General features: G+C 38.5%; 1 protein-coding gene across 13 annotated transcripts in view; it reads right to left on the bottom strand.

The window, feature by feature from the left end:
• ARVCF (ARVCF delta catenin family member) overlaps positions 1-12,493 on the bottom strand; it is a 293,557-nt gene that overhangs the window by 168,931 nt on the left and 112,133 nt on the right. For 9 of the 13 annotated variants that reach the window (XM_030024130.2, XM_030024128.2, XM_030024129.2 and 6 more), the window contains 2 exons: positions 9,297-9,398; positions 4,495-4,739 (listed from right to left, as the gene is read on the bottom strand). The exons of 2 other annotated variants lie outside the window; for them this stretch is intronic. In XM_030024130.2, coding sequence (XP_029879990.1) covers positions 4,495-4,710 — 216 coding nt within the window. In that variant the 5' untranslated portion in view covers positions 4,711-4,739; positions 9,297-9,398. The remainder of the gene's footprint in view (positions 1-4,494; positions 4,740-9,296; positions 9,399-12,493) is intronic. 2 more of the 13 variants (XM_030024131.2, XM_030024134.2) reach the window with 2 other exon arrangements.

Raw genomic sequence — 12,493 nt, 5'->3', positions numbered from 1 at the left:
AGCCAAATGTACTAGATGATATATCTAAAAAAAACAAACATAAAAACACCCCAACAAACCCACCATGGGGAACCTAAAATAATAGAAATAACAGTCAAATGAAATACATTTTTAATTATGGATGATTTTGTCAATGCAAAGACTTCTCAGATCAACTTATGTTACTTCTTACAGGCATAAGAGTCAGTCTGATAAGTAAGACTCCGCACCAGCATGCAAGGGGTTGATTTCTGTTATTTATACAATGTGAGATTTGGCAACTCCCACAGCTTTCCTACCTGCAAGAAGGGGGTAATACCTACCTTTTTTATAATGGGAACCCCTCTCAAATCCTTATAGGTCACTGCAAAATCATTGAAGTCGAAGTATTGTCACAGTGTGTTTGTGGCAAAAAAGGTTTATTGAATGCTGTACTTTATTTTGGTTATGAAAAATTAACAGGAATGGAAATTGTCAATGTGTACCAATGGGGAAACAATCTTTGAATGCAAACATTGTTGTTCAGCTCCCCAGCTGATCAGACTTGACAGAGCTTCTCTGAAACCCATGGAGCCATGCCAATTTAAACCAACCCAGGATATAGCCTTGTGTTTAACAAGTTTCACATGTCTGATGTTTTAACAAAAGTAAAAAAAAAAAAAGAGAATATTCTATTATTAAAAAGTTATGCTCTGAATGGTTAGCTAACCAGTAGATAATACTGCAGCTTTGTGCATTCAGCCCACTATAGTACATACCCTATGCATGCACTTTTCCTATCTTCTCCCTATCCAACTTTAGTTCCCACTCTGAAGAGCAGCAGAAGGCTGATTTGACAAGAAGTGAAATAGAACCAGGTAGATTAAACTAAATACCTCACACATTAATAGTATTAAGATTTAACAAGCTTGTAAAAAACATTATCAACCAGATACTTTAACATGTAGAAGACACAATAGGTGCTACTCACCAGTGATTTACAAGCTTATTGGACTATGCCTGCATTGGTAAACTGGTAAGAAGGCAAAGACTGCCAAGACTCCTACAGCTTGGGATGATAAAACAACCAAAAAAAATTTTTTTTTTTACATTCTTTACTGTAAAAATTGGAGAAGCAAACACAAATACACATTAACAGACAGCTCTGATCTTTTTCGTACAACCAGATTCTCACTTTCAGAAACAAATAACAATAGCCAGCCATGTGGCTGCCACCACTCAAAGCCACAGTCGGGAACAGTAGTCAAGATCATCCTTAAAAACTGGAAGGATTTTTAGGAGATTTTTATTAACCAGATAAAAGCTCTATGATTAAAATGTCCTTAAATGTCACATTTTTCAGAGTAATGCAAAGGTTTTCATTGAGTAACTAATAACCTTTTGTCCAGAGGGTTCTTAGTCTGGAAGAGCACTTTATTTGACCACTTCAAAATCTGCAGTAACGCATGTATAACATTGCACATCTTCCAGAAGTTCTAGAGTTGAAACACCCTAATTAATGTCATCGACTGTACGCTCAGCAACAAACTCTAATCAAAGCCAGCCTTTAAGACTGGGGAAGCCAGATAGGGCAGAAGTTATATTGACCGACTTGTTCAAGCATTAACCACACACAGCACTTTTGTACCTATTTGCCAGAAACTGGGCTGGTTAAAGCTAGCTGCCCGTATGGTGGTAGCTGATTATTGCCTCTTGCAGGAAGGAGAGATGGGTACAAAACCTCAGCACAGCCTGAAGGTTTGGCAGGCACTGCCTTCTACAATGGGCTATGAAAACACGAATGCTTTGTGCTTTATGCTACCTCAATAAAAAGACTCTTACTGATATTAATGGGAGACCTTTCAGCAACATTTAGGACCTCTTATTTTGAGGACAGTATCTCCCAGAAACCTCCCCTCTGGGAAAAATTCCCATTAAAGAATAATCTCAGCTATTTCTAATTAATATCTGAACAAACCATTAATGATTTGTTTAGATTGTCCAAGTAATCAACTTCTCCCATTCACAACTTTAAGATACTTCTTAGAAAAATCCCCCACACTTTCTTAATGTAGAATTAAGAAGTCTATGCACATGTTTTTTGGCAATTACAGCACATCCCTGACCTCATTTGCAGATCTGATATTTCTTGTCAGGGGCCAATAGACACAATGCCATATACACTCCCAGCAGATCTCAACAAGTGCACCACAGTTCACATGTTCCATTTGAATATTCTAAATTCACACTGAACAGGCAGAACTCACCAGTAAGTGAAGTGAAGGAAGTGGCTAAATGGGCTGCCAAGGACAAGGAGCTATTGTTATGGAATGAGTTTTAAGTTGGTATTAAAAAAACAAAAAGAGTGGCCAGCAAAAAAATCCAGAATTAATTAAATAGAATCAGTATTTGCATAAGACCTTGACTTTGTCTTTTGAGGGCTTCAGAAAACTGTTACAGTTCTGGCACATTGCCCATATACTATTTTTTGCTTTTCTACAATAAAAAAAAAAAGCATGCTTATTTTCTTTTCTAAGAAAGGAATAAATTTTGGAGCGTATATTACAAAAAAGTACTGAGATAAACTCTGTTAACAAAGCTCTGACTAAACACGCTTCTCTAACAAATCCCTTTGACAGATTCCACTTTGACAATCAAACAACATGGAAAACTGATGCCTGGTTGTGGAGATCATTAAAGATTATTTGGCATTCTCATAAAATGGAGTTAACCCTCATTTTTTGCCCAAATTCTACTCAGAATAAGTAGATTATGTATAATCACCTACGCAACTTCCAAATGGAAAAACTACTACTTGAGTTAGTTTTTAATATTACTTACAACAAAGGTTGAATAGGGTGATAAGCAGAATTTAGTCAGTCCTCACCGAAACACAGCTTCAGAGATAGTTGCATTTCACTATAGTGCACGAGCAATCCTTACAGAGAGCACAGAGTGCCTTTTGCTTTATGTACTCTTAACAATGAAATGCAATATGTTATAGTAAAGGTGAAATTATATATTCTGCATAAGACTGAATGTACAGCTTTCACCCTTCATTTAAACGCTATTTAATTAATTCTAGTAAGTCAGGGAGGAATTTGGCTCTCAGTGCATTTAATGAAAATTCACACAAATAACCTTACATTAATTCTTAACTGTACATATTTAGCTATTCAACCATTTTATCTCACGTACAAGCTACTCTAAAAACCTCAACACTAATTATTTATGAACGAAAGCTCCCCTCATCCAGTGGCAATGAGCTGAGTGTACACAGATTCAGTCTAGGGTCACTTACAGGGGCTGTTTCTCCCTAAGTGTCACGTAGACCCCAGTAACTTAAACTCTTTTATTAAGTTTTTTTGGAAGCGGTTAGACCTTAAGCCGTAACACTGCAGAAAACTCATGCTTCATCAGTTTTGTGGATAAGGAATTTCATTCTGGAGCTATTAATCAGGCACTTTGCACAAAGTCATTCAGAAAAAGTGAAGGTGAACTTGTCCTTTTTCTATAAAAAAATATGTAAGCACATCTCCCCTCTCCCTAGCCCAGATGCTGATCAGACGATAACAACCTACATCTCCTACCAGCTACTGTCAGACTTTTAGCCTAACCAGTGCAGGCTGCTGCTTTCACATGAAGTCCCATATTCAAGCACCTACATGTACAGAAACATGGCAGCTCTTAATAGAAAAGCTGTGCTAACATAATACAATGTAAAGACTGCCCGAACACAGCTCAATGCAAGTACAATTGTAAAACAGTCTGGTATAATTGGGAAACAACTTTTAGAATCCCCATAGCCTGGAGTTTCTCTCCAAATTGAACAATGTTTTCTTAGGAAACAGACCTTCACAAACAGTACTATTGCTTCTGCATGACTTACCTTGCACGTCACAGTGATTTGCAAGCTTAAGTAATTTAGAGATGTCAGTAGTTTATCATTGTACATTTAAACAGTTAAAGAACACATATCATGCAAAACAATATTTGGAAATCTAAGGCTACCACAAAGCCAGTTTGCATCACTAAAGTAAAGTCTATCAATTCAATAAACATAAGAAACAAATTATGAAGTCCTCCCTACGCAAACAATAAGACTTCGCAGGAGGGAAATCCCTGCTTTTCATGCTGTTCCCTCTATTCAAAGTCCAACTATTTCTAATGGAAATTTTGTTTGCTATGGAGATTATGATTCAGCCTTCTTTTTCAATCACCAGCACATCACTATGCTTACAGCAAGTGCATAGATTTAGAGAAGGGTGTGAAGATCTCTCTTTAGGGTTTAATACTCAAGGATGCATACATTTTTTACAGTATCCCATGAGCTAAGAGGAAGTAAGAGCAACTTCTAAGCCAAGGCTCTGACGTCTGAGCTACCAAATTAATCAATGAAGCGTACAAACTCTGGGGTATCATAAGACAAGCTACAGAATGAAATGCTGATGACAAACAAGATGCACCTGACTTTCTGGAATGGGAAATTCTGGTAGAGGTGAACTCTAGCAACAGGTAAAATGAGCAGGCTGTTACCTGCAGTACAAGCTGCTGCCAGGCCGTTGCCAGTGGCTGACCATTGCCAATGTTGCAAATGCTCATTCGGTCTGCTGGCTGATTGGCACGCTCAAGTTGCAAGGAGACATTGCGCCGCTCTTCCTCAAGTGCACGGGTAAGCCGCTCGAAACGAGCTTCTTGCTCTTTAACAGATGCTAAAATGCTTGCAGCAGACCTGATATCATAGTCATCCATGATTGCTTTCAAATGCTGCTGCCTGTTAACTGACCAGGGCAAATGGAAAGGGTTAGGTAAAGGGGTGGGGAGGGCACAGGTCAGAGGTTAAAAATAAAAATGCACATTGTTAGTCACCCTACCAAAATACTGTTCACTCTAAGCAGCAAACTGCAGTGCTCTTTGGAAAGACTTCCTTTCCATCCACTTGACTTTAAATTAACAGTAATTAATCCAAGGCTTCCTTGTTCAAAAAGCCCCACATGCATACCTTGGAGAGAATTTATATTTAATTTCATTGATCTTTTTGCTAAAATTGCTCTGACAAGCGTTTTCATCCCTCTTGCAAAGCTAATTTCACTGTGCAAATAATAATGTATTTAAAAGACATATATAAAAAAAGATACAGCTTTGGAGGGAATGAGGAACACAATCCTTCTCACTATAGACACCTGAAACTTCTGTCTTTAACAGCATAAATGAGGAGTTAAACATTTTTAAAGACAGAAACTTCACAGTACAAGAAAACAGTTCTGTCCATTTTTCCCAAGTGAATGGAACCCACCCTCCCCAAATTTAGCAGACAGTAGCTGAAAATAGTTTTAATTTTTAAATTATAGGAGTACACTGCAATATGGAAAATATTTTTAAATACAGACAGGGCAATTGCAGTTGAAATGTGCTTGATGATTTCAGCATGGTAGCCAATGAAACAGTCCTTCATGCAGCTGTTCGCTAATAATGCAAATGAAAAAGCCAAAATCAAACATCTTTCATGGAAAACGCACAGGACTGCTTATTTCTCAACGCAGGAAAAAACTCAGAAACCAACTAGATGGGATGTGTCTTCTGCCTTATGTCTTCTCTTAGCAGGGTTATGAAGTATTCCATTTAAAACCCTATCTCCATCTGTGTGGCGCATTCAGCAAAACTCCCCACTGATTCCACAGATCTATAACGTGAACATCATTTAAAATGTTTTCATAAGAATATAAAATCAGCAACATAATATAAGCTTAAATGGTGGCTTCCACAGAATCTTTTCACTAAAGTTAAACAAGGAACTAGCTTACTACCGTTTACTACTAAACTACTTAGAGCACCTCTGAGATAAGCACAGAGGTAGAATTTTCTCCAGCTCCTGTAATTCAAAAACAGTTCATAAACAGTTCATATTCTGCACTGAGAGTTAAGTCCCTAGAAATTGTCCCTTGATGTGCAAATCAGGAGTGATCCTTCCTGCTGCCAGAGAGTCTTTGTTTCCGATCAATCAACAAGGATTTCTTTGAGCACTGATAGTACCAAACCCTGGTTTCCTGAAGCTTTGCATTTCATCGTTCAGTGCCGTTAGATGATGCACGCTCTTGAATGATGCGCTTTCCATGACTGTTATATTTACCAGGTCTCTCTCCTGTGCTGATTCTTTGATAGCTAATGATAATGTAGTCATATACTGTTATGTTCCCATAAGGGTATTAGTAGATATTAAGCTGCATGTTTTCACACAGTTTGTTGGAAACTCTTAAGTAGGCCCAAGGTCTCCCTTCTTTTGTCATACATGGTTGAAATCATCCAACCGGCCCAAAAGACACTGGGGCAGAAGTAACAGACCCAAACCCAATGACATATGCCTTGACTTCATGGGAAATAACCTGCCAGTAGCTCTGTGGTTCATTGTTAAGTCCTAGGGAGTTGCTGTTGAAAGGAATCAGGGTGAGACGAAATCACATTGGAAACAGTGTAAGGATTACCATGTATTCATCTCATAATGTTTACATATAACCATGATCTGAGCCTTTTGTGTTTTCAGACCAGTAAGCAAAAGTGACTTTTCTCATTTATGCATTGATTTAACTTTTATTGAGATTCTGAAAGAAAACCAAAACCACCCAAGGGTCTTCCAGATGTCGCAAACTAGTCAAATATAGACCAAGCTGTCAACTTCAGAGACCTTCCACTCTGAACCTTGCTTTGCTAGATTATTAAAAGTTGTAAAACCTTCAGAGAGTACGTTGGTTTCTGCAAAGGAGAATCACAACCACCTAAAAGGGTAGTGTGACTCACGGGAAGTCTGTATAACACAGGACAGGACTGCGTGACTCACCTGCTACATCTCAGCATGATTTAGCCCTGGCACAGCAACACATAAACACAGCCAGACTTTCTGGACCTAAGCTGGCTCATATGCAGCCAACTTGCATGTTTCTGCTTTTGTGCTTCCCTGCTTTGCACAGATGGAGACAGCTCTGTTTGTTGCCTTTCCTCCCAGTAGTGCAGACATGATCACAGACTCCTTTCACACTCCCTGTAAGAAGTGGGACTTCACAGACCCAGGCACTAGTCATATTTTTGGAAAAACATACATGGGGGTTGGGGTGGGGGGCATTTCTAACTATATATTCTTAAAGACGGCTACCTGGTTACTAATTATGACTACCCTTATGCTACAGCAGAAGAACAGCCTGACTGACACACAGATCCAAATACACCTCAGATGAGGGGATGCTCCCGGCCCAAGGAAAAAAAAAAAAAAAAAGAGTCTGGATGGGTCAGGGATTAATGAATGGAGACAGGCTCCATAGAGGTGCAGAGCAGGAACTCAGGTTTCCTCAATCACTCCCCACAGAGTCCATCTTTCAGGCAATTCACTGTCTGCAGCTGAAACAGCTCTTTCTCACATGTGACTATGATATGACATAGCTGTTATCTTTTGGGGGCCCAAGAGGCTGGATACTTCTATGGACTAATTTCAAAAAGTGAATCAAGTAGAGATGTAGGAAGAAGATGACAAGATGTAAACTACAGTAACTAAATTAAAAAAAAAACAGGTTCCCTTTAGAATATATAATGCAAGTTTCTGTTCCAAGGAAAAACATTACCAATAGCAGCATGAAAAATCGAGAAACACCTCCTCTAATACAGATTCTGAAGCAGTAAGAACTTTAAAAGTCACAGTTGATGACTGAGCTGGTATATAACTTGCAAGTCACATTCTGAGAATGTGACAAAGATCCCATTCAGAAAATCCTTAATGAGCTATAAGCCCTCGATGCCACACATGAGAGAACCTAGAAAATTTGGGTTCTATAAATGGTACAAATATCTAGCAAGCTACAGAGATCTCCATGCAGAAAATATAACGTTAACTTTACAACCATAAATATTGTGCTTCTTTTCTCTGTGCAAAGATAAACACAGGCAGAAAATAAACTGTATAAATTTTCAGATGTACAATTAGTGACCATAAAAATCCTAATTGCTATGCAGAAACAACAGCAGGACCAATAAGTGCCTTTTAAGAACTGTTGGACAAAGACAGACTTCTGTATTTCAAATGTTTTATTAGCAGATAAATACTTGCTTGCTGTTGATTGCACTCCCAATTATTTACCCAGGGTTTCAACAATTTACATTATCAGCAGTCTAGACTAGAGGAGAAAAATAAAAGTACTGACTCATGAGTTAGTTACTCAGGCTGCCACTTGCAATTTGCTACCATTTGTAAATAAATTAAAGTGCACATTGAAAAGGGTATAAATAAATGAAAATATTAGACCTATAGCAGCCAGGTAAAGATTATTCCTTAGGCTGCACTTCTAAACACGGCAAACACTTGCCTACAGAGTGTCAAAGGCTACGCTGACAGCAGCAAATCTCTCTCCTGCCTACGTGACTCTAAATATATTAGTGTTGCATTAAGAGTTAGAGCAAAGTAAGAGGATCTGTATTTTCCTGACTGTTCATATGAAGAACTAATGCATCAAATGGCCTCCTGTAAGTCAGTACAACTTACGTGCTCAATAGGGATGAAAATCACCCCCCAAAAAGGGGGTGCTACGCACTACTAATACCTCAGCTCATGCCCAAGTTTGAAGGCTCTTGGAAACATTAACATGCCTAGGGTCACTTAGTACTCTGCAAAAAAAGTGAGTTAACTCTGCACACTAATGTTGCTAATTTAAGATGTAGCTAATAGTCAAGGGCTTTTAAAGAGCCCTTGAGATTAAGGGGGGGTCAAGTTCTGTGAGACTTGGGCACCTAAATCCTAACAGTCCTGGAGAACCTCAAATCCCCTGCACTTTTCAAAGTATTCTGCCTGCCTAAGGCAATCGGGTACTTGAGTGAGCTGCGTTGGAAGAGAGCAGTGTCACCAGTCAGCTACAGAACATCACAGAGGCATCTCTCAGTGAGAGGGGAAGTGGCTCTCAGGGCACACAGGAGATTTCTCCGGTCCAATAGTCTGAATACTGAGCACAGCTGTCCCACTGTTGCCCTCTCCCAGCCCAATTCAAGTCCACTAGGTCCTGCTGACAAGAGATGGTACTATGATGAGCAACAAGAAGCTTGTACATAGAGCAACCAGCAGCTGTAGGAACAAACATGAAGGCCTATGAGCATGCATGGGAACAGTAGCTATGTGCTTCTACAGGGAAGAAAAGCATCAGAATAAAAGCAAAAATGGGGCTTAAATAATCTATGAAACTGAAGCATAATGCATGTTAATCATATTTTCACCCTGAAGTGCCACAAGAGATGAGTAGCATAAAATGACTGTTATCCCCCATGCGGTATCAGAAAGCATGCAGAGAAAACCAAGTGATACACACCTAGTGGATTACTGGGGTCTGAATGTTAGAGCTCCTGTGACATCACCCACTAAGACTAGGAAAGTACAGACAAAGCAGGAGAGCAGCCTCAAGCAGAACCAGCTACAAGGGAGGAAAGAGAAGACAGTTAATAAGGTATTACAGCCTCTTCTGTACACAGTTATCTCCCAGGTTCTCCTCACTATGTTGTATAAATTATTTATTATACTGTTTTCCTCATAACTTGGAGGAAAAAGAACCAATATTCAGAGAAGCCAATCCTGAGACTCCTAAAGAAAAAAAGAAAAACAACCCCGGTTAATCTGATATGTTATCAGTGATCAATACTTGCTTGTTCCTGTAAGACTTACTGTTAATGTCCTAAATCAGGGGAAACTCTGGACTGGAATGAGGATTTTGAATGTTACAAAACTGGATATTGTAGCCAAACATTTTAAAACACAGAAACCTGAACATGATGCTCTCAGAAGTGAGATTAATTATTTAGTCATGCAACTTTAGGCCCCATGTCTGACATATGAGCCCCCAAATGGCTCAAGATTATTTCATAGATACCTGTTAGAGACGGTACATTAATTTCTAAAAGATGCACGCTGCACAATAGCTTACAGCCACTTTGTTTGTTCTACCTGTCTGTAATCTAATCCTATACAAAACCCAAATGAAAGTAGCTTTTGGGATATTAGGTCACCTGTGTAGGTCTGTAAATCTCTGATCTGTTTTGTCTTAAAACATTTGGCATCAAAACTTCTCTGGGTCAGTGACTGCAAATTCAGTACCTGTTTTTGCTGGAGAATGTACAGAACAGAATCCATTTTGCAAAGGCATGGTTCTGTGAAGCAGTATATCCAGTTTTAAGCTACTACCACATCAAAAATGCTGCAACCACATGGCATGAAATGCAGAGCCAGTACAAACTCACTTTGCTGGTTCAAATGTTTTAGAACATTTTCAGAGAGTAGTTTTGCCCCAGCAGATTTTATGCTTGACCAGGTACTGTCTGCCTTCCTGAAGCCAGCATAAACACAATTTCTTGTGTTTCAGCCAAAGTACCAGAAATATGATCCTTTCTTTGCATGGATCCAATCTCCAAGGGCATGGAACCATCACGCCAGAATACTCATTTTTCTTAAACTAACAGAAGTAAATTCTATGCTCAAAACTTACTAGATACAACAAAACTGTGCAAAGATATGCCCAAAGATGAAAGTCGGGGCAGAGTGAGAGAAAGACTAATTCTCAAGTAAATGACCAGAGGGAATAAATTAAGCATAACTCAGTTTCTACAGACAAAAGAGCAACACTTTGGAAAATAAAATAAAAAAATATATATTACACAAAACAAATTCCAAATAAACTGCTTCTCAGACCTTATGGTGAAATCTATCTTTAGCCTGGCTCCTCTCGTTGCTGCTCTGGTTGACTGAGTTCTAATTTGACCCTTACGTGACAATCTCCACCAATGAATAGCAATGAGGAATTCACAAAGAAAGCTATTTCAATATAGTTCTCTCATAGGCACAGACAGACATACTGTGTTGGTGTCAAAAGAAACAAAAAACAAGCTGGTCAGGGTTTTTTTGTTCCTTTGGACAGAAGCAGTCTGTGAAACAAGGCTTAAACTAGGGAAGGAACAAGGGCAGAGGAAATGCTAACAGGAAAACTCCTTGAGAAGGAACTTTGGATCTTGAGGACATAGCAATGAACACTGCAGCTCACCAGTTCTATTATTGCAGAAAAAAAGTCAATGCGTAATATTTGAGTTTTACATCAGTAGGAAATTTCATCTGATCATCCAGCAGGAATAGAGATAAATTCATTCTGCAAATAAATTTGCAGAATATCATACCACAATCTGGGTTTGGCAACACCAACAAAAGAACCCAGACACAAATACATCTTTGTACGTGCAATACAGTTCCAACACTTCACTCGCTACAGAACTGGCTCTGGTCAGTAGCACCATAGCATCCCCAATCTTACCACAATGGCTCCCAAACCTTTTAAAAATTAATACTTTAATTAACCTCTTAGTTAAAAGCTCTGAAATCATACTGTGTTAGCTTACAAAAGATACAGTTCTCAGCAAAAAAGAATACAGAATTTTCTTATATCTAATACAATCTCTCTCATGGATTAATCAGTGCATGTTTAAATGACGCCAGTCATCCTTCTACAGCTTCCCTTCAGTAACGATTCCTCACTTCAGCAGTTTGCTACTAGGAGTTTTTCAGGTTCTCTTTCCAAAATTTCATGCAGTGTTTTCAGGGCTTGGTGATACAGTGTGCCTACATAGCTTTAATTATACTGTAGTTCTATTTCCCTAATAAGATACATTTCAATTGCTATACTGTACTCCCAAATGGAAAGGAAAATAAATTAGAGCAATATAGAACACCTTTCTAACAACTGCTTACATATAATAGCATAAATAATTCAGTAATACATTAAATTTCAAATTGAAATATTTTTACAAGTGCCATTTTTAAAGTAAATGTTTTAGCTTATGATTACTTTTACCCAATGTAAAAAAATTTCCATTTCTCCTCAAAATTTATCGTTTATAGACCAGAACAGCGTAACAGCACCTTTCTGAAGCAGAGCTCTTGCTCTCCAGGACCTAAGAACCTGTCTACACTGAGTAAGCTCAACTCTTCTGTCACAGAGCACTCATTATGCCACACTTCCTTCAAAGATCAGTGTTTGTGTTAATTAAGCATAAAACAGCACAGCAAAGTGGCATCACGTTACCTCACACCTACTAAGTGTCCACACTAAGGTTTAATGGGGTATGTGATAGTCTATAAATTCACACTGTGCATTGTAAATTCTCTGTGTAAACAAACACTCCCCATATATTTTCAAATAAGTGTCTAAGTGGAATAGTTTTTTTAAAAATCTTGTAAGTATCAGAAAACTGAACAAGGCAGAGATGGCTGAATTCTGACTTCAGTATGTGTCTGCTGAATTTGAATGTGACAGTTAGAATCCCTTGCTATTGTTCTATCTCAGTAAGTGTTAATTCTGTCAACTCAGCCACAACCATGAAAATATTAGCATCATTAATACTTCATTCCCTACATAAAGACAATCACTGGTTTGCACAACTTAATTCCTATTTATGTACTTTAGTTGAGGAGCATTTGGAAGACAGCTCTTCCTCCACCTCCCCATATCAAGAAGCCAAATCTGAAGTA

The sequence above is a fragment of the Aquila chrysaetos genome, chromosome 9, assembly GCF_900496995.4.
Source record: "Aquila chrysaetos chrysaetos chromosome 9, bAquChr1.4, whole genome shotgun sequence".
Taxonomy (NCBI): Eukaryota; Metazoa; Chordata; class Aves; order Accipitriformes; family Accipitridae; genus Aquila; species Aquila chrysaetos.
This window is presented reverse-complemented; position numbering and strand designations above follow the sequence as displayed.